The sequence below is a fragment of the Lissotriton helveticus genome, chromosome 8 (genome assembly GCF_964261635.1).
Source record: "Lissotriton helveticus chromosome 8, aLisHel1.1, whole genome shotgun sequence".
NCBI lineage: Eukaryota > Metazoa > Chordata > Amphibia > Caudata > Salamandridae > Lissotriton > Lissotriton helveticus.
In genome coordinates this window covers 1,436,295,768-1,436,317,584 of record NC_136069.1, presented here as the reverse complement: position 1 = coordinate 1,436,317,584, position 21,817 = coordinate 1,436,295,768, and the positions used below count along the sequence as shown (strand labels likewise).

At 43.8% G+C, this 21,817-nt stretch overlaps 1 protein-coding gene across 2 annotated transcripts in view; it reads right to left on the bottom strand.

Moving 5' to 3' along the window:
- Positions 1–8,271: 8,271 nt before the first annotated feature.
- The window catches only part of JAM2 (junctional adhesion molecule 2), a 314,246-nt gene continuing 300,700 nt past the window's right edge, over positions 8,272–21,817 (bottom strand). Inside the window, exons 8-10 of one of the 2 annotated variants that reach the window (XM_078658365.1) lie at positions 17,411–17,426; positions 14,607–14,649; positions 8,272–13,566 (exon numbers count right to left, since the gene is read on the bottom strand). In XM_078658365.1, the coding sequence (XP_078514491.1) occupies positions 13,534–13,566; positions 14,607–14,649; positions 17,411–17,426 (92 nt within the window). In that variant the 3' untranslated portion in view covers positions 8,272–13,533. The remainder of the gene's footprint in view (positions 13,567–14,606; positions 14,650–17,410; positions 17,427–21,817) is intronic. The other variant, XM_078658366.1, reaches the window with a different exon arrangement.

Sequence of the window (21,817 nt, the reverse complement as noted above, 5' to 3'; positions counted from 1 at the left end):
GACACCTTTGAAGAATGTGAGTAACTTAATGTACAATATTAAATGAAGCCCTCACCCAGTCATCAGTGTCTGCCCCATGGCATCTAGAATTGTCACATATGTATGTTAAGGGTTTTTATAGAGCGCTTAGCTGTCCCAACAACAGAGGCTTCCCAGCGCTAGACATCGAAAATAGGTAGCTGCCGCTAACGGCTTCTCAAAAGGAGGAACAGACAATTTTAGATAGAAAACAGCCATGTCTTCAGAGATTTCTTGAAGTGCAAATGGTTGTCTTCTCTACTGGAAGCTATTGAGCCAGAATTAGGCATAAACTTAGGAAGGGCAAAAAGCAGCTTGGCTGCCACCTTTTGGACAAGCTGTAGTCTTCTGATGACTGACTTGTTAGTGCCAAGATACGACATGTTACAGTAGGCAAGTTGGGACAGAATTACTGCTAGAAGGATAGTTTGTCGTGTGCTAGAATCAAAGAGGCTAAGGATTGGTTTGAGGCTACTCATAAGCCTGAAACAGTTGCCAACAACTGATTAGGTTGCACCTCAAAGGCCAAGGTACTGTCCAAGATGACTCCTAGGTTTTTAATGGAGGACTTTGGTAGGGGGGAAGAAGGTCACCAATGGTTGCCCCAAGAAAGAGTGTCTTTTACCAGTAGAAGGATTTCTGTTTTATTAGCATTCAGGCGGAGGCACTTGGCATTCATCCATTCTGCCACCGCTAGCAGTCCGTTTTGGAAAATTAGACCTGTCCAGCATCAGTTTATCTGTAGAGGAGAACACCAACTGAGTATCGTCGGCATAGGAAATCCTAGCAATCTCTGTAGATTGGAAAACATGTGCAAGAGACTGGATGTAAACATTAAACAGGATGGTGCTCAATGAAGACGGACAACAATGCCACTCCACCTATCCCAATGCTTTGTAGGCACTGCAAAAAGATTTTGTGAGGCACCATATCAAATGTGGCGCTCTGATCCAATAGGATTAGGGCTGAAGAACGGCCTTTGTCCAGGGCACTATGAAGTTGCTCGGTGACTGCGAGAAGTGCAAATTATGTACTATGTCCAGTCCTGAAACCATTCAGGATGTGGTGGTTGTTGTCCACATTACCCCACACTAACAGGAACGCACAGACAGGTCCACAAAACAAAGACATCAAGGTTCTCTAACCAATCCTGAGCACCCTGACACACGAAACTTCACTCAGGCAAAACATTTCCTAAAGATACATATAGCCCCCTTGAGTCTCAAACACACTGCTACACCAGTCAGACTAGGTCACATGTCCACATGCACTCAGTCCACACAGACTGACACATAGTGGTATGCACTTGCACATGTTTAATGTTAGCATCACAGCGTGTCTAGTAAAACCTCACACTGACACCAATGCAACACACGTTTGCACATTCCCTTCAGCAAAAAAAACTGTTTCAAAGTTGAGTGCCTTGTTCAGAGATCTGCTAGTTACCTTGAATTCATGGGTTACAAGCCATGCAGGGCCATCTCACTCAGCCATCTTCCCAAGGGCTAAAGCAAGTATGATTTACTAAAGTTTTCTGGTTGGCATCCAGTAAGAAAATTGGGTTATTCATTGCAATGTTGAGTCTGCAACAGTCATTTAACTGGGCACCAAGACCCAATTGTAGTACTTGACTCTCTCAGGAAGCGAAGCAGAGCTGTCCAAGGCCTACTCAGCAGAGGCGGTGTGGGCCAGTAACCCCAGTTTTCCAACATGCAACAACAATATTCAATAAATCATTGTCCATCCAGTACTTCTTCTTTTTAAAAAGGAAACATATTTTTATTACACACACACTACTAAATCCTATTCATTAAATTACAAATATGTACATCAGATGGATGCAATACCGTTGGTCGCCCTAAGTTGGCAGGGTAAGCCCAGACGTGGGTCCCTTGCTCACTTTGCCATTGGATTCAAGCTAGCCTGGCTGATGAAGGGTGTTACCCTGAAACCGGTCTCAGGATGCTTGTTTCCGGTCCAGGGAAGACCTGGCTTGGCAGTCCGGGCTGGACTGTTCCCATGAGGAACAGAGTCAAGACTGATTTGCATATGGTTGGGTCGCAACTGGGGTGGTGAAGTGAGCTAAAGAACGATGATGGATTCAACCCAGATCTGTGACTGGGAGTGAGTGTTTGAAAATGTTTAAGAGTTCAGACCATCACATCCTTGTGTTTGCTTTGTTAGCCCTAAGTTGGCAGGGTATGCCCAGACTTTGATCCCTTGCTCACTTTACCAGGTCTTCCCTCGACTGGAACATGCATCCTGGGACTGGTTTCGGGGTAACACCCTTCATCAGCCAGGCTAGCTTCAATCCAGTGGCACAGCGTCAACAGCAGGGTTAAGACTGATTTGTGTATGGCTGGGTCCAAACTGGGGTGTCATCATGAGCAAAAGAACAATGGATTAAACCCATATCCTTTCACTGGGGTTGAGTGGCTTAAGAGTTTCAGAACTCCAGCCATCATCTTGTTGTTTTTGCTATGTTCTCTCTAGGCCAAGGGTATGCCCAGATGTGGATCCCTTGCACACTAAGCCACTGGATTCAAGCTTGCATGGCTGATGAAGGATGATACCGCAAAGCCGATCCACAGATGCTTATTCCTGGTCCAGGGAGGACCCGGCCTGGCAGTTCAGGCTGATCTGTTCCCAGGTGGAGGTGGGCAAGACTGAACTGCATATGGCTGGGTTCAAAATGGGGTTGCATAGAACGATGAATTCAACCCAGATCTCTTGACCGGGAGTGAGTGGCTGGAAAGTTTCAGCACTCCATCCATCATCTTGTATTCAAGATGATGGGAGGCTGTTATGTCCCTGTGGCTTAGAGCAGGAGGCCAGCAAACTGGCCCTTGGAGTCACTCTGGTAGTCCTGGGTGAAGATGCAGATGCAAGGCTCGACAGCAGAGCTGGCCTCTGAAAGTTTAAGGCAGGCTCCAGGCAGCAAAATATAACTTTCATGTACAGCTGCAGTCTGCCAGAGTGAACAGCAGGTGACAGCAGTAGGTAATCCTCAGGGAGTCTGCCTGTAGTCCCAGTAGTGAACTGAAGAGAAGGGTCTGAAAGTGCTATTCTATACCCTGGTGCCCTTCTTCTGGAGGGTGGGAGAAGCTTCTGGAAAGGTTCCTTAGAGTGCATGGAATTTCCTGACTCCCAGCCCGGGTTTCAAGCTGGCTGCTGTGAAAGTACAGGATCTTTGTGTGATGGCAGAGCACAGGCAATTCAGGTGTAAGTGGAGCTGTGCTCAGCTTTGCCCCCATCCTGTCTGCTGATGGCCCATTCAAGCACACCTAATCCCTCTATTGTGTGAATGTCTGGGAGGAATTCATAAATTCTGTCAGCTACACACAGTCATGTGGCCCAAGACAGGCTGCAGGCACAAACGGCTAAAGGCAGCAAAATGCCATTTTCTAAAAGTGGCATTTTTAAAATTGTAAGGAAAAATCCGACTTAACCAATAAATAGGGTTCCTCATTAAACTTTCATAGATGTCACACATGACATATCCACCTCCTCTCAACTTGTAATTACAGCTTATTAAATCTAATAAGGAATCCCCAATGATATCCTCTGGGAGAGGTAGGTCTCACAGTCGTGAAAAACGTATTTGAGAGTTTTTCACGACCAGCACATGTAAAACGTAAAAGTACATGTCCAATGTTGTAATTACACAGCACCCTGCCCTATGGGCTACCTAGACCCTACCTTAGGTGCAACTTATATGTAATAAAAGGCGAGTTTAGTGCTGGGAAAGAGGGGTTTCAATGCCAAGTCGACAAGGCAGTTGACACTGCACTCAGGCTGCAATGGCAGGCCTGGGACATGTTTTGAGGTGCTACTTAAGTGGGAGGCACAATACGTGCTGCAGGCCCACTGGTATAATTTAATGTGCAGGCCCTGGGTGTATGGTATACCACTCTATAATAGACTTAAGTAAGTTGAACGTGCCAACGATGTTTAGGGGAGTGAGCGCAAACACTTTAGCACTGGTTAGCAGTGGTAAGGTGCACAGGGTGCTGCTAAGGCAAAAAGAGCAAAAATCCAGCAAGCATTGGAGGTAAGTAAGCGAAAGGTTTAGGGGAAGACCACCCTAAGGCTGAAAGGTCTAACAGGGGTCTTGAATACAAGTGAGCCCGACATGAAAGAAGCCAGAAGCCAATTTTGGAAGTGCTGGCTGCTGGGGCTTCATAGCTAAATAGCGAGGGTCCTTCTTAGGAAGAGAGTTGCAGAACGATAGTAACGCTCCTTCGATTGTTTTGGATTATCAAGGGAGCGTGCACTGCTTCCATGTGTATCTCTGCCCAGTGAGAACCATTCCAGAGTACACTGCCCCCCCCCCCACTGAATTTTGCATTCATCTATTGTGCAGGGAAATAGGATTATTGTCCTTAGTGACTTCAACATTTAGATGGAAACTTCATAATGGCCTCATAGATGACTTGCTTGTAGTTTTGTATGGTTAGGGACTCTCCCAGAAAGTCACTTGCCCTATTACTAATGCAGGGCACATGATTGATCATATTTTGTTCTTGCACAGACAAGTCAACATCTCTGATTCAATCACCTATAAATATGCTTGGGCACTATAGGATTTAGGGAAACAGACAGTCAACCTAGCATGGAAAGCAAGTTAACCAGAAAAAAAGGCTTTCAGGGATTTGCAGAAAAATAGTAGCTGATTTATTTCCCAGAGGTGAAAAGGCAAAGAGTTCCAAAGCGTAGCAGCTATTTAATTAAAATAAAACAAAGGCAGAGCTGACATCTCAAGAGCAAAGACAACTGAGAATGACTACACATTGAGCTGTAGAAGACCCGATATTATGGGTAGGGGAATACTGGATGCACATTGGTAGGAGGTAGATTGGTACACATTGGTGAAAAGCTCTAAAAACAACACACATGGATATGGATTTGAAGATGACCCTATTGGCAAATAAAAGACAGTGGAGGGATTAAAAGCAAGTAGAAGAGTAGTTCGGAAGAATTAAAATAAGATCAAGATAAGCATTCTGAATTAGTTGAAGACTAAGGGCCAGATGTAGGTAGCCAAATACCGGTCGGTAACGGCCGAAATTCGGTAATTTCGGCCGTTACCGACTGGTATATGGAAAATGAGATGTAGGAGGCAAAATATTACCGAATCGGTAAATACGGGTCGGTATTTACCGAATCGGATTTTACCGAATCCTTATTTATCGAATTCTTAATTTCCGAATCGGTAAATATGAAATGGTAAAAAATGACTATCGAGATGTAGGAAACTCAGAAAATACAGAATTTCCTGAAATTCGGTATTTAAGAGTCGGTAAATACCATGGATTGAAAGCAGGTGGTAACCAGGTGCAGGCTATAAAAAAAGGTCCCAAAATGCAACTGTGCTACCAGAATGGCGGCATTCCACATCATAGCAAGGCGCCTACGGCTACAGGCAGCAGGACAGAGGGTATGGAGAAGGGAGGAGCAAGTGTACAGGCAGAGGATAACGCTCTTCCAACTTACTGAGCCAGATATACTGCAAAGGTACAGGCTACACCCCCAAACCATCCTGGACTTGATTAGGGACCTTCACCCACTCCTGGATCACCCAACACCAAGGTCGTACGCCATCCCACCCCACGTGCAGGTGCTGTGTAGCCTACACCTGCTTGCCTCTGGGAGTTACCAGAGTGTGATTGCTGCAGTAGGTGGTGTGTCCCAGAGCTGCCTGTCCCGTTTCTTTAGGAAGTTCCTTGAGGCCATGATGAAGAGAATGCATCATTATATTACTTTCCCTGACACACCTGCGGAACTTGCGAAGACCAAACCAGACTTCTATCAACTGGCACACTTCCCTCACGTCATAGGCTGTATAGATGGCACCCACATCCCACTCTGCCCACCTGCAGCCACAGAACACATTTACAGGAACCGGAAGTCAACGCACTCAATCAATGTGCAGGTTATATTCAACGCTGGCAACCTCATTACAGACATTGTGGCCAAATTTCCAGGGAGTACCCACAACTCGTACATCTTCCAGAACAGTGGGATATACACACGCCTTGTTGCTGGCGATTTTGGTGATGGATACCTGCTAGGTAAATAACTGTGACACACCCTGATAGTGAATGCAGGTGAATCAATCATGAGTATGTAACTAATGGCACTCTCTTTCCCACCTAGGTGATAGTGCTTATGCTCTGCGGTCCTTTGTCCTCACCCCCTACATGAATCCATCTACCAGGAGTGAGAGGCATTACAATGTGGCACACAGAGCAACACGCAGCATTGTCGAACGCACATTTGGACTACTAAAAAGCAGGTTCCGCTGCCTCCATAAGAGTGGAGGTGCACGGCAGTACACTCCAATCATCTGCTGCAAAATAATAGCGACCTGCGCCATGCTGCACAATCTTGCCACCAAGGAAGGCACAGAGGTGGAGATCACACATCATGAGGACATTGATGATGGAACAGAACAGGCTGAGCCCTGTGCAGCAGGAGCAGCACCTGCAACAGATGGGAGACTGAGACAGGCAGAGATCACACACAGCTATTTCTGAGTAAGTAAAGAGACACACACGGGCTGAAGTACGTAGTTTAATTGTCACTACGGCATTTAACAGATACCACACCATGGTACTACAATGTCTATTTTTCAGACTTGGTGGTCACAGTTAACCTCACTGAGACCTGTCCTGTGGGTTGAGGGCATCTTCACTGTTTCCGACCATGCATTACAGTGCGGGATGCACGAGGCTGGGTCTCAACGCTTTCAGTGCTGCCTGGGTCAGCAGTTTAGCGCCTGCTACTCCTACGAATGTCTTGGACAGGAGTGCTAGAGCCACTCCTTCTGGTGGAGTCTTCAGTTTCCCCGACACCTGTGTCTCCAGCAGTGGCTGCCTGGTGTGTGAGCATAAGCTCCATGGCAGAGGTGACTCTCCCCTTCCCCCTCGACAAATCCGTGCAGCAGTGCACAATTGCATGGGGACAGAGCGCCGGCTTAATAGGGAGGTTGCTGTAGCAAACCGGTTCATGGCTTTTGTCTGTTGCCGCATGCACTGATGATCCCTGCGCCTCTCGGAGTGGTCTCTATCTAATTTGTCGCAGAGAGCACTCATGCACTGTGTCATGTCCGTCATCCCCTTTGCCATGGACTGCATGCTCTCTGTCATGGTGCCAATACCCTGGTCTATGTTTGACATCTTGCAATTTAAACTGAGCACTTGTCTGTGAACCGCTAACATTGCCTTTGCCTGCAGGCGCTGGACTTTTACCATGGTGGGCTCTAGACCACAGAAGACCCCCCTCTCCTCTCCATCCTGGCCTTCGCCTCTCTCCCGTACCCTTCTGCCTCGGACACTGGCCCGCACAGCTCCAGAAGAAGTCTGCTGCCCAGCGTTGTCAGCCATAGGTGGATTAGTTGGTGTGACACCTTCCTCATCTTCCTCATCTGACGTCTCCAGAATCCGGAGAGGGGGCACATCACGCCTCCTTGCCCTTCCCTGCACAGATGACTGTGATGTTGGTCTGGGGGAAAGTGCTGGTGGTTTCAACTCTTGTGACCCAAACAGCAGAGGTGACGGAGGCTGTGGTGTGGTGAGTCGCTCAGGTGTAGTGGCTGCCTGCGCTGTGGTTGTCTTTTGCTGAACAGCACTTAGACCTGCTCTTTCTTTCCGATTCTGAAATACCGATTCGGTATGATTCGGTATTTAAGAGTCAGAAAACTGGGATTACCTACATCTGGCCCTATATAATTAATGTGCTGGGTAGCCCAATAAAGAAGAAATACAATACGGAAGATGGCTAAGTATGATGGCCTCACCTGTAGATTTCCTTCTACATTAGCTAATGTTTCCTTTGAGGTTCAACCAGTGATTTATTTGTTCCAGTGTCAACTGGGGGTTGGCACCGGCAGTCCTTTTTACAGACTGGGACTTAATATTCATCATCAGAATTTGCCTAGAGCAATAGGGGAAAAGGCAGGAGGGAGATAAAAACAGGAAAACAGACAAAGTAAGGAATTAGGGATGAAAAAGAACCTGAACGACTGAGATAAAGAGACATGAACTGTAGGGTAGTGGAAAAAAGAGTCATGAGGTGATATGAAAACTAGGAAGATTTTTTTTTTTTTTTAAATCACCACTGTGCGCGACTTATCTGTTTTAAAGACTTCTATTAAACAACTATACTTTTCTTGGAAAATGTTACATCTTGTTTGGAAAAAATAATGCACACTCACTAAGATATATCAAATTTCACACTTTAGCACTTAGTATGAAAAGTTTAAATACAGCTAATTTTATTAAAACCATTTAACTTCAAATCTACATTAGTTAAAGTTCTACTATAGTAAATATTTTCAGACACGAAAAATGCATCCCTCATAAAAATTAGAAACAGCCAAAATAGTTTGTAATATTCACAAACATAGTTTCTGTCTCATGTGTAGAGCTGAGCTAGTTATGTGCGCAATATATTACCAAGAGTAATGAACTTCACAAATACATTTTCCATTAACATGCACAATTTGTAGTACATTGTGATGATACTCCGCTTGTAATCACATACTGAATTGTGTTACATGTCATGTGGCACACAAATATTATACATCAATGCATATTACATTTTTAGCTGTACACCTAAGCCCTTAGTTGATAGGATGGAAGGTTATTGTGCAGTGACACGTCCCTGCTGCAAAGGACCTTTTTGGTAAGCATAAAAAGAGTGAAAGTCGAAAGTGTTAATTGAAAATTCTTTTTCAACTTGTTTCACGTAAACAATGTTTATGTTAAGCAAACCCCTGCTGCATTGGACTATCAAGCAGGCCTCCATTGCATTGGACATTCCTAGTAGGTGGAAGTATGGACAATTCTATTTTAAAGTATTGAGGAATTGAGGACACTGGTCTTGACCCAAAGATTTGGCGAATTCCCTCTACTATGCTTTTTGGGTTTGAGTAATTAACAAGATTTTCTTTCCAACAAAAGTATCAAGAGGACTTACCTGCTGGAAGAAAGAGTTTCTTACTATTTGAGAGCCTTGAATTATTAAGCAGAATGATGTGCCTCATTATGCTGCTTTTAGTAGGGTTTCCAAATATTTGATTTAGAGACTAGATGTTTCACAGAAAAATAAATGAATGCCTCTCAGAAGGATTCAAATAAAAATGCCAGTCCACCCATGGCCGCAAATCCATAACGCGCCCACCATTTCAAATAGAGAGACATGCATGGTATTTGAAATTCAACATATAAACAAACATTAGGCCCATCTCATGAACAACCTTCTGATGTATGATTTAGACCTCAAAACAAAGTGTAAGTACAATAGCTAAACAGCATGGAGTCTTAAACCAGCTATTACATAGAAGTAACCAATATGTGTTCATCTTCCTTTTTTCAGTCACTCTGCCATTTTAATAGCCTGGTTAGAAGTGAGACTTATTTTTGGGAGAGTATAGCAATCATGCTTTTTGGTCTTATAAAACTGGGGTAGCCAAAGTATGAGCTTCAAATTGGAAGTGCACTGTGGACACACCAGTCTTGGATGTAAACACCTTTGACTTTACTCTCCTTTTGATTTAGCCACTCGGTAAGATTTCATCTAAGAACATTCCCACGGTCAATGCTTTTATGGACCTTAGAAGATTTTTCACAATCACCCTTTTGATTCTAATTGGTTTAACTTAAACTTTTCTTTGCCACTGCTGAGGCACAGCTTGTGTCCCTCTTGAGTGGAGTCTACCTGTCTTGCTCTTGGAACATCTTTGGAAACATTCAACTCCAACACCCTTTGTCTTTTAAATAAAAGCTCTCCCTCCTCACGGAAATGTATTCAATATTTCTGTGAATGATTTCAGTGAAAGATTAACCTGCACATTATCACTTCTGTGCCACTGTGCAAGGAATTACTAAAGATAAACTGAGGTTTCAAACTTGACCTCTGCACTTCAGAAGTTCTGGTATAAAATCATGGAATTTTCTAATGGTGACGTTTTATTTTACTAACTAAAGGTAAATATTACTCAGCATCACTAATTCTGTTTTCCTCTGTTCGGGCAATATTTCAGCAGTAGCACCCTACAGGTTATAAATGTGCAGAAGTTCCTAAAAATCATTATACTTGTAAAATATCCTTCACAAATGTAATATCTGAAAAATCAACGTGGAAAATTGTATAGATGGTAAAAGATAAGGGAATTATTCTGGGCAACTGAAGAATAGAAATCTATGAACAAATGTAAATTTGATAAAGACAAATTTTTACAGGGTTCGCCATATCAATTAAATGGTAAAATATAGTCCGCTTTTCAAGATAGTTTGAATTTCCATATAAATTGATCATTTACATATAATTACGTTTGCAGTTGTGGGTTATATTGAAAAACTGGCTAGATTTTACAATTTAGTGGGTTGACATGACAAGCCCTATTTTCAGAAGGAAGTATGCCTTTTTTTATTGCAACAGTGATGTTTATAGAAAACTATGAACACAAACATTTTTTGTGGACTCTTGAAATGAGAAATTACCTATTTCGTACTGTTTGCACTAATGAAAAGAACATAACAAATCTATTTAGAAGTTAGCATAATAATGAACGGAGAAAATATATTCTGCTCCAATCCATATCAAAAAGAGTTTTGCATCAGCCGGAAGAAGAGTAGTTGGTAAAACCATTCTATAGACTGATAAAATATTTATTTCCCATAAATCATATTCTGTGTCATTATGTAGTACGGTTTTGAGAAACAACTTGCCCAGGAACCCTCTGTATAAAACATTTTTAAACTAACTGATTTTGCCCTATTATTGATGCATAGGTAACAAGAAATTGAAATAGCTGGATTTACCTTAAACTGAGTCTATAATTTACTTGTGAAAAGTCAAAATATGAGCAAAAATAGTGTCAAATTAGGTTGTCCATTTTTTGCACTTGTTCAAACTTTTACTTTGAAGACAATCCTATTATGCCAACCTCTAGCTCCAAAAGTTACAAATAAGGTGCAGAGCTGGATTTGCTCTATTATTGCATTAATGGACTATAGCCCAAATTATGCAAGTGCATCAATAGAAAGAAAATGCTACACATCTCTGAAATGACACATTGTCTTTCCCGTGAGTCTAAAAGGTGCATCATCTGGATAATTATATATATTAGATTAATGAGATTGTATGGTGACTACCAAGCAAAACAATGTCATCAATGACATAGATGCCTGCTGTGATAAGGTATTCATGTATTTATAATATGGCTGAACTAAACTGCATGGGAGCTTGTAAAAAGCATTTTCAAAAGGTGTTATTTTGGATGTGTTGCGTTGCCTTTCCCTCGTTTTGTCTTTTAATTATTAACCTTTTGTATGAGTTAACAACACCAGTTTTGTGTTTTAGGTATTATTTACATAAACCATGTATAAAGGAGCCAAAGCACCTCTCAGTGGGATAAGCTATTGTTATCTAGTAAAGAAGTGCAACTCATTGGGGGAAGATCTGCTGTACCTCATTAGGTAATGTCTGCTAAACATCGTGATGCATGCAAGGGTGTATTTGGGAGCAGCAAACCCCACCTCACTGGGTAACATCTGCTGCACGTCATGATGATGATATTGAATGTTATACAGTAGTGACCTTCTAGGGGAAGATGCATTTCAAAATGCACCCTCGAGTATGTTACAGAGTGGATAACTGCACTGCATCACCAATGTCAGACTGCTGGACCTCGTGATGCACACTGTGGCATTTCATCGAAAAGAGAACACTGCTCTTCAAGGGGTAGAATCCCCTACTGCACTCCGAGACTCATACAGGAGCATAATATTGAGTAGAGAAGTGTACCTCACTGGCGGAAGAGCTTTTTACACCTATTTTCTCGCCATTAGTTTTAAATTCTCAACTCTGTCTTCTGGTATTGCAATCTTCATGGAATCAAATATTTTCTCAGTCAAAGGACACACACTGGGCCGACTCTCAAAAGTATTTATAAGTAATCGAAGAAGTATTACAGGAGTACTGTCTTACGCACTATAAGATGCGTTTGTGTATCAGCCCTGAAATATCCAGCTCTATAAATGTGCAAAGAGAGCACAGTCCTTTCGATTTGTACTAACTGTATAAGAATATTCTCTAAATAGTCCACTTTTTAGGTATCTTGGGGCGAATTGACAAAGGTATATAATAATACTTAAGGAGTAGCTTTAGGTACTCCCAAATACAAATACAATTTTGAATAGGCTCCACTATGCTTGCATCCAATGTACATTACTAGAGCCAAAGACTTTTCACATCACTACTTAGGTTTTGGCAGAAAGAGGCAATTGTCAAGCTAGTGATGACTCAGCTACCACTACTTTGCTTTCAATTTAGAAGTAGGAGGAGAGGCCCAGTGACTTGTGGCAGTTTAACTACTGCTCCTGACACTTTTGGTGTAGTTGATCCCTCTTTCTGTTTCTGTTTGTGAATCCAAGAAATTTTGCTGTAAATGGTCTGCTGGGCAGAAGGAATCCCTTAAGATCCTGAGTGCAGGAAGAGGAGTAGCAGGGTCCCATTTTGCAGTATAGGCAGATCTGGTGTACAGAATAGCTCACAGATCCCTACAATTTAGACTTCCTTAAATGCACGAGCTTCTAAATGGGGCAGCTACTCTGCCTCCCAGCCTAGTATCTAGAGGGTGAGTGCTAGAGACATGGAGGGAGCAAATCTGGGGCTCTGGCCTTCCAATAGCACAATGTAATTCTTAGTTAATTAAGTGACCAGATAACCCTAGTTCAGATGACCTAGGAGTTAACTATATCCACCACTTTCAGCAATAAATGCAAAACACATCACACTCAGTTACCTTATGCTATACATTATCACCTTTATCTTTGAAGGCAAGAACATCATGCCGGCCTTGGTTCTTCCTTGAATCTTCTGCTTTCAAATGGCCTAGTCGTTCCCTTTTTGGGTGGTATAATTTCATTTCTATTAACAACGTTCGAGACAAATAGAGATCCTAACTTTCCTGCGGGTCATATGCTTGTTAGCAAATTAAACAAAGTTCTGGTTTCTATGAAACTATAATTAGATTCTATGTAACATTATAGTACATACTAAGTGCACACAGTGGCATTCTACCCTTGCAAAAGTGACTTCTCCCTCCGAAAATCTTTTACCTTACATCGCAGGTGACGTTTTGTTGGCAAACCACCTTTTTAGAAGAGGGTAGGACTGACAATTACCCGAAAACAGGACAAGAAAATTGTCTACAAGGCAAAGCTGGCCTTGTGGGTTGAATCCTTGTAAGTCGGAGACCCTAACAACAGGGTGAAAACGTCTAAATATATACACAGTTCATCTACCTTACAATGCAGGTGTATTACAAAAACAGTGCTTCTCACTGGAAGTGCTGAGAATTGTTTCTTTTTGTAGCAATCGTTTTCAAATTGGCTTGTCTTGGAGTGACTTGTCCAACAACTATAAACAAACAGGTAAAGTCAACAGGAGAATCCCTTTTTAACCGGTGAAAGTGTTGTTGGGCCCTCAAAGGAACCAGGTCGTCTTCTATATGACAAAGGACTTGGTGTGCTTGAATTCCTGAAAAATACAATATAAAATTAAAAGATTAATAAAAAAAACGACACAATCTGCAGACATGTACAGTTTAAACATATTTTTCCTCATTAACAATTTAAGCCATAATGTATGGATGTACACTGCTGCATAGCTATATTCTACAACAGATCTTGGGCAACATTCACAACAAGTTTTCTATTATTAGCATCTTTCTCCTGCCTCATATGAGATTTATAAATTAATATTCAAGACTGATTCATGGAGCATTTTCCGAGTGTAGCTTACAAGCTCAGGTGAGACTTACTCCTGTACTTACAGGAGTAAGACAATGAAATAAGCTCTGTGAAACAGAAAACTGCTGTTTCTGTGAGTAAGTTTAACTTACTCCTGAATGTTTACGAGAAAGTTACACCAAACCAGGAGTTAAGCACACTGCTAGCATAAAATACTCTGTAACTCATACCTAAAATGTCAAGTGTACTTTCAATGTACGTTAACAACATATACTTTTATACAAATCTTAGTAAATTGGTGCTCACAATATTTGTTTTTTACCCTTCTACTTTGTATGCACAAATTCTACTGACATTTATAAAGGAAATCCAAACATCTAACGTTATCGCTGAGAGTCAAAAATGTCAACTGTTTTTAAAGAGAACATCAAACATGATTTTTTAATTGAAATTATTTGCACGGAGTCTAATTTGTCACAATTAATCAAAGGAACTAAAGCAGTTTTCCTTTGAATTGTTAATAAACCCAGTCACGCCTCTTTTTTAATGATTCATTATCAACTTAGAATGTATGTAGTTCAAGTTCATAGGTGTACATATCTTAAATGAAGTTTGTGTTTTTATTATGTTTTCTATTGCTCCTTTTTTCGCTTGTTTACTCTTAGGATGGAATAAAAATTGAACTGACTAAGAACCTACCTACATTAACAGCTAAGTGCCTGTCACAAGAGAGAAATTTAAACATAACCTTTCTTACATTTTTTAAACGAAAACAGAAAGTAGTAATTACATTGTAATGTCTAAACCCAGACAAAATATTATACTCACGTTTTGCACTGAAGGAGCAGGTTTGTAGACTGACCGAGTCTTTCTATGGAAGTAAAGAAAATATATAAAGTCATTTCCTTTGAATTTGTTGAGTATTACGATATTTGTCCACAAACCACAGAGCCTATAAATCCAGTGTCTAAAGCAAACAGCAGTTGTCTGTGTGGGCAGAGCAGTGAGCATAAATACACCAGTGTCAAAGGGTACATTCCAGGGTACTCACTCTTCAAGAGAACAAAAACAGAGTCTCTCTTTTAGAGACTACCACTATCCAATCCTCATCTCCGAAGACCCTCCAACTCTAGGAAGCATCATTACACAGCAAGTAACAGAACAATACTCCAATGAGAAAAAACACCGACAGTATAAAGAATGGAAAGTAGAAAAGTATACAAGACAAGCTGACCCATCTCAGTATTAAAGAGAACTCCTGGAGAATAGTACAGATCCAAGATGTTTAAAAAGAAATTCAGGAATAATACTTTATATCTGAGCTTTTGGCTTACACGGCAGCAGTGTCAGCGGCTCTGGAGAGGATTCAGTTTTTGCGACTATTAGGAGTAGCACCTGTGACCCCTAACATCACCCTTGCTACCCTTAGTATCGGAGGTCTTGAAGGTAGCAACAAGAACAAAAAGTAAATAGGACCCTAGGAGTCCCGTGTATTTTCTGGCGGTGTCAGTCCTTGAAATTCCCCAAAGCAGCAAAAAAGAGGATGCTGGGGGCTGTAAGTGGGACATGGGTTCAACACTGTGAAGTGTTGGGTGTGACAGGGTGCATGATCTCATGTAACTACATGTCATTTTGGTGCAGCTGCTCGCATGCTTTTCAGCTGTATGTTTAACAGGCCTGGTATGTCTAGACAAACTGCGGTAATCAAGTTTATGCTTACTAGTATTGCTATTATGAATAACTAGCATAATGTGTACAAGTAGTAGTGGAGGGAGTAAGGAGAACTGTGGTAGTCAAGGACATAAGTGTCAGTAGAAGAAGAATAGAGAACTGTGGTAGTGAAGAGCAGGAGCACACAGGGAAGGAGAATGGTATCCAGCAAGTGGATAGGCAATAGGGGAAGGAGTAACCACATCTCATTATATTGATAAACCTAAGAGCTTCATTTAACAACTACTTCTTAACGATGGAAAATAGTTCGGAATTTGCTTGTAATTATTTGTGCACTTTATTATAGCACTTATACTGCCAGAAGGCCACTTCATATCAAAGATGGCGCCAGAGAGAAGAAAGGGGTGAAAGGTGCTGTGGAACTTAAGGATAACTGTGATAGTCTTGAATCTACGCGCGGAACAAAACAGGTTTCTTCAGTAACGCTCTGAACAGGAGACTGAAGGTGGAGATGTTGCAGGCGGGTACCAAAGGAAGAAGCACTGATATTGGAGGGTTAGTACTTCAACTGGCAGACAGCCAGCACATTTCAGAAGAATGCTCTTAGGTGCCTTTGTCAGATGGCAGAGAGGCAGGATTTAGAGTATTTTACAATATATAAGAGACTATGGAGGGGAGTACTGATTTGAAGCTACATTACACTGACCAATGCCCTGAAAGTGCTTCCACAACATGAACACATTTGAAATATGGGTCTAGACTTAACACGCTTTTATTAACATTGCCTTAATTAATATGAAATGTGCTTATGTAAATGACCAAGCATATGTTCAAATCAAATTACATGCATGCAGACCTGTGAAGTAGTTGCAATGCTAAGCCGGCAGTGCCCTCCATTACCAAAGGACTGCACCAGGATCAGAGCTCCCTCACCTTCACTTCCTCTGTGTAGGTTTACCTTAAGGTCCTGCCACACAAAAGTATACAGGTGCAACGCAAAGAAGGGCTGATGTGTCTGCTTTTGTCATATTCTATGTCTATATATCAAACAGTAGTAAAACACTGGCATACATCGCTTAACTATACCAGTAAATTAAAGTTCCCAACGAAATAACTCACATTTCCCTGCATGAAGCCTTTAAAACCCTACTAATGTCAGCAGTCCTCTGCAAGGGCCATGCACATAGTTCATCCATAAACTAGGGGGGGGGGGCAGGCACCACTAGCATTCATGGCGAGTCAGGTATTGAATCACTTGCAGTGCCAATCTGACCCTACAACTGCCTGCACTTCTGTGAACAAGATATATTTATTTAGGGTCCCTATCAAAATTATGCAGTTTAAGGGTAGCACATGGGTTGTACACTGAAGGACTGGTTCAGGGAGGTTAACCTAATACAAGGTGAAAGTATAATACAGATGAATGTGTCTGAGATACTCCCCTTACACACTTTAACAAACACATTTAGTATTAGCGCGAAAATTACCACCTTCGTAAAATTACCACAACTTTCACTTCTTGAGTCAAAAGCTGAAATGACACCTATGAAGCTGTACATCACTCACCAAACCACGTATGGGGCAGGACACCTTTTGCCAGGCTACAGTCTACATGGGTTCCGTAACATTCCATACTTTTGGCATGTTTGCAGTGTCGCTACACATTTATACTATGGTACATTTTTATCTCTTGCACAAGATGGTTGCTGTCTTGTACTTAAAGCAAAGACTAATGTGCTATGTGGAAAGGTGCATATATCCCAGGCTTCTAAATAAATAGCACTAGTGATGCTAACACAGTAGCGTGTCGGTGAGCTTGGAATCTTATCTGCAACATCACACGTGTACCCGTCCTTGTCAAAGTTTACAAGGTGCTTCAGTGATATCTAAAATTGTGCATACATCTGAACTTCCCACATTTAAGAGCACATTAAGGGTTAACTTCAAACACGTTTACTTACTGTGAACTGTGTCCTTCTGTAGAGTAGGCATGTAAAGAAAAAAACAAAGATTAATAATAGGTATATCTGTACATTCAAAAAAAGACATGTTATCACTCTGCATTGCTCTTTCACACTGAACACCATAGAAGTATATTTGAAGTGCACCTTCAAATTGGGCAGCACAAAACGTCTTCCCACAATGTATGTGGCGCCGCGGCCAGGGCGTCTGACGCTGGAATCTGGGGACCACGGTTCGATCCCCGGCTCCGGCGGCAGGTTAGCTCAGCACCATGTGACTCTGGGCAATAGCTCGCTTAATCTTCCCGACGGCCCCCAGCGCCTAGAGACCCTTACGGGTGATTGTGCGCTTTACAAATGTGGACTTTACTTTACTTTATGTATGCGTCAATTTAAATTATATTGAGATTGAGTTTTAGTTGTTCTCTTTACATCCATATTTTAAAACTCTGTTTCTATCGCTATACTGAAGGTTGCAATGCCATATCACCCTAAAAACGAGACATGCAGTTGACGTAAAAGGATGCTTTCCTTAAAGGACCTCACAGTATCTTAAACATCTGCTGAGTTGATCGATTGTGTTTAAGCTTGCTCTGGCTTAGTTGACACGTAGTTATAGTGCAATACTTCAACACAACAGTAAGAAAGAGTTGAAGGATACTCTACGTACAGTATGAGCCTAACAGGAAAATGTATTAGTACTTTAACTTAATGTTTTTAACATTTGTATTTTTAGCAGCTTTTGTAGAACGATCTAGTAACCCAGGGAAGGCTTCTTAGAGTTTTAATGGTGTTACAAAATATGGGATGAAGGGTTATGAACGGAGATTAAAGTTAAATTATATGAGACAAAGTCTGAATATCAGTAGATGTTATGTTATGTTATGTGTATCCTGGTGCTGAACATGTGTGTGCTTATCCCTGACTAGGGAAGGTCGGTTACCTGAAAAAGCCAGTTCTCCGTCGAGCTCTGGGTTCTGCTCGACACCTCTGCCCCAGGCGTGGCCTTCCTGACCGAAACCTGGTGGAACGACTCCTCGGCGCCCGACATCGCCATAGCCATCCCGGATGGCTACAAGATCACCCGCAGGGATCGCGCCAACGGAACCGGAGGAGGAATAGCCATCATCCACAAGTCCACCCTCAAGGTCGCCACCCACGCAGACAACACCCTCCACACCGCCGAACACCTGCACTTCCGGATACACACCGACCCAAACACCACCCTCAGAGGAACACTCATCTACAGACCCCCCGGACCCTGGGCTCAGTTCAGCGACTCCATCTCCGACCTTGCCAGCACCCACGCACTCGTTTCCACGGACTACATCCTCCTCGGGGACCTGAACTTCCACCTCGAGAACAACAACGATGCCAACTCTGATCGACAACCTCGCCAACCTCGGCCTCAAACAACTCGTCACCGCACCTACCCACGCCGCCGGCCACACGCTGGACCCCATCTTCTCCACAGGCACCCACGTCACCTTCGACCACACCACCGAACACCACTGGACTGACCACCGCTGCATTCATTTCACCTTCAAGAAACCAACCACGCACTACCACACCCAACAGCTGCCTCGCCGCTGCTGGAGCATAGTCACCGAAGACCGGCTGATCACCATCCTCGCCCAGAACCCACCCACCGACCCCACCAACCCAGACACTGCAGCCTGCAACCTCAGACAGTGGATCGACGACTGCGCCAACACCCTTGCCCGCTCAAGAAACCCTCCAACAACCACGCCAGCAAGAGAGCCACCTGGTGCACCGACGAGCTCCAGACCTCCAAACACGCATGCCGGATACTGGAGAAAATATGGCTCCACAAACGCACACCGGACAACCTCGAAGCCCACAAGGAGGCCACCCGCAGACATCACCACCTCATCAGATTAGCCAAGAGATCCTCCTTCAAAGACCGCCTGGACAACAACGCACACAACAGCAAAGAGCTCTTCAGCATCATAAAGGAACTCTCCAACCCCAGCGCTAACGCCAACGACATCCCGACCTCACAAGAACTGTGAGACTCACTAGCCATCTTCTTCCACTGCAAGATCGCTGACGTCCATGACAGCTTCAACACCACACCACCAGCACCATCCGCCTGACCTCCTGGTCCAACGTCAACGACGACGAGACACGCAAGGTCATAAACTCCATCCATTCAGGATCTCCGTCAGACCCGTGACCACACCACGTATTCAACAAAGCAGACGCAGCCATCGCACCCCAACTACGGAAGGACATCAACATCTCCTTCGAAACAGCGAGATTCCCGGAAGGCTGGAAGCACGCCGAAATCAATGCCCTCTTCAAGAAGCCCAAGGCGGACCCCAAGGACCTCAAGAACTTTAGGCCCATCTCCCTGCTCCCATTCCCGCCAAAGGTCATCGAGAAAATCGTCAACAGGCAACTGGTCCACCACCTGGAAGACAACAACATCTTGGACCCGTCCCAGTCCAGACTCAGACGAAGCCACAGCACCGAGACAGCCCTCACCGTCGCCACAGATGACATCAGGCGCCAACTAGACAACGGCGAAACATCATCCTCCTGGACCTGTCGGCCGCCTTCGACACAGTCTGCCATCGCACTCTAAAGACACACCTCCTAGAAGCCGGAATCCAAGAGAAGGCCCTTGACTGGACCACATCCTTCCTCTCCAGCAGAACCCAGAGCTCCGCCTCCCACCCTTCCGATCCGAAGCCACCGAAATATTCTGCGGCGTCCACCAGGGCTCATCCCTCAGCCCGACGCTGTTCAACATCTACATGGCCCCCCTCGCGCAAGTGGCCCGCCAGCACAACCTCAACATCATCTCCTACGCCGAAGACACCCAGCTCATCCTCTCCCTCACCAAGGGCCCTCACAGCGCCAAAACCAACCTCCACGAGGGAATGAAGGCCGACGCTGACTGGATGAGGAGCAGCCGTCTGAAGCTGAACTCGGACAAGACGGAGGTACTCATCCTCGGACCCACCCCCTCAGCCTGGGACGACTCCTGGTGGCCGACCACACTGGGAACAGCACCAACACCCACCGACCATGCACGCAACCTAGGATTCATCCTCGACTCCTCCCTCTCCATGGCTAAGCAGGTCAGCACCGCCTCCTCCTCCTGCTACAACACCCTCCCCATGCTCCACAGGATCTACAAGTGGATCACGACCGAAACAAGAAGAATGGTGACACAGGCCCTTGTCAGCAGCAGACTGGACTACGGCAACACACTCTACGCAGGAATCCCAGCCATCGCACACATTATCACACCAGCAATTGCCAACATCTGTAACACCATGTTCAGTACAGGAATATACCCCTCAGTATGTAAACAAGCAGTCATACGCCCACTTCTTAAAAAGCCTAACCTTGACCCTGGAGATCCAGCTAGCTACAGGCCTATCGCCTGCCTACCCTTTCCATCTAAGATATTTGAGAGTCTCATGAACACGCAACTCTCCAACTTCATTGAAACCAACGACCTTTTAGATGACACACAGTTTGGTTTCAGACAGGCACATGGCACCGAAACAGCACTCATCAAAGCGGCTGATGAGATTAGGTCTACTATGGACAAAGGGGGAGCGGCGGTCCTGATATTATTGGACCTGTCCGCAGCCTTCAACACGGTCGACCACACCACCTTGGTCGACCGTGTCTCTGCCTTGGGGATTACACACAAAGCAAAAAATCTCATCTCTTCATTCCTAGAGAACCGATCCCTAACAGTCAAACTAGGACAATTTTGTTCGCCTACTTTTTCACTCCCATGCGGCGTCCCTCAAGGATCCTCGCTAAGTCCGACACTGTTTAATATATACATGTCGGACTTGGCGAGGGTAATCAAAGCCCACAACATCAGCCTTACAACATACGCCGACGACACACAGCTCGTCTTATCTATCCATCAAGATGGTGCTGATGTGGCCGCTAACTTTCAATCAGGCATGTTAGCAATAAGCGACTGGATGGCGGCCAATTGCTTAAAGTTGAATTCCTCCAAGACAGAGATAATGGTTTTCGGCAAACTGGAACCCATCTGGTCTCCCGTTTGGTGGCCTGACAAGCTAGGTCCCCCCCCTACCCCGGTCACCAAGGTGCGGAACTTAGGGGTAATATTTGATGACAAACTGCTATTCACCCACCATGCGAACAATGTGGTGTCCACTTCATTTTTTACGTTACGTAAAATAAAAAAGCTACTACCCTATATCCCCAGTACCCATGCAAAAACACTCATCACCTCTCTGATTTTCTCACGTATAGATTATTGCAACGCTCTTTTTCTGAATGCACAGGCCAAAATCACTAACAAACTTCAGCTAGTGCATAATGCGGCAGCCAGAGTCCTTCTGAAGATTCCCAAATGTCAATCCATCTCCTCCCACCTGCAAAACC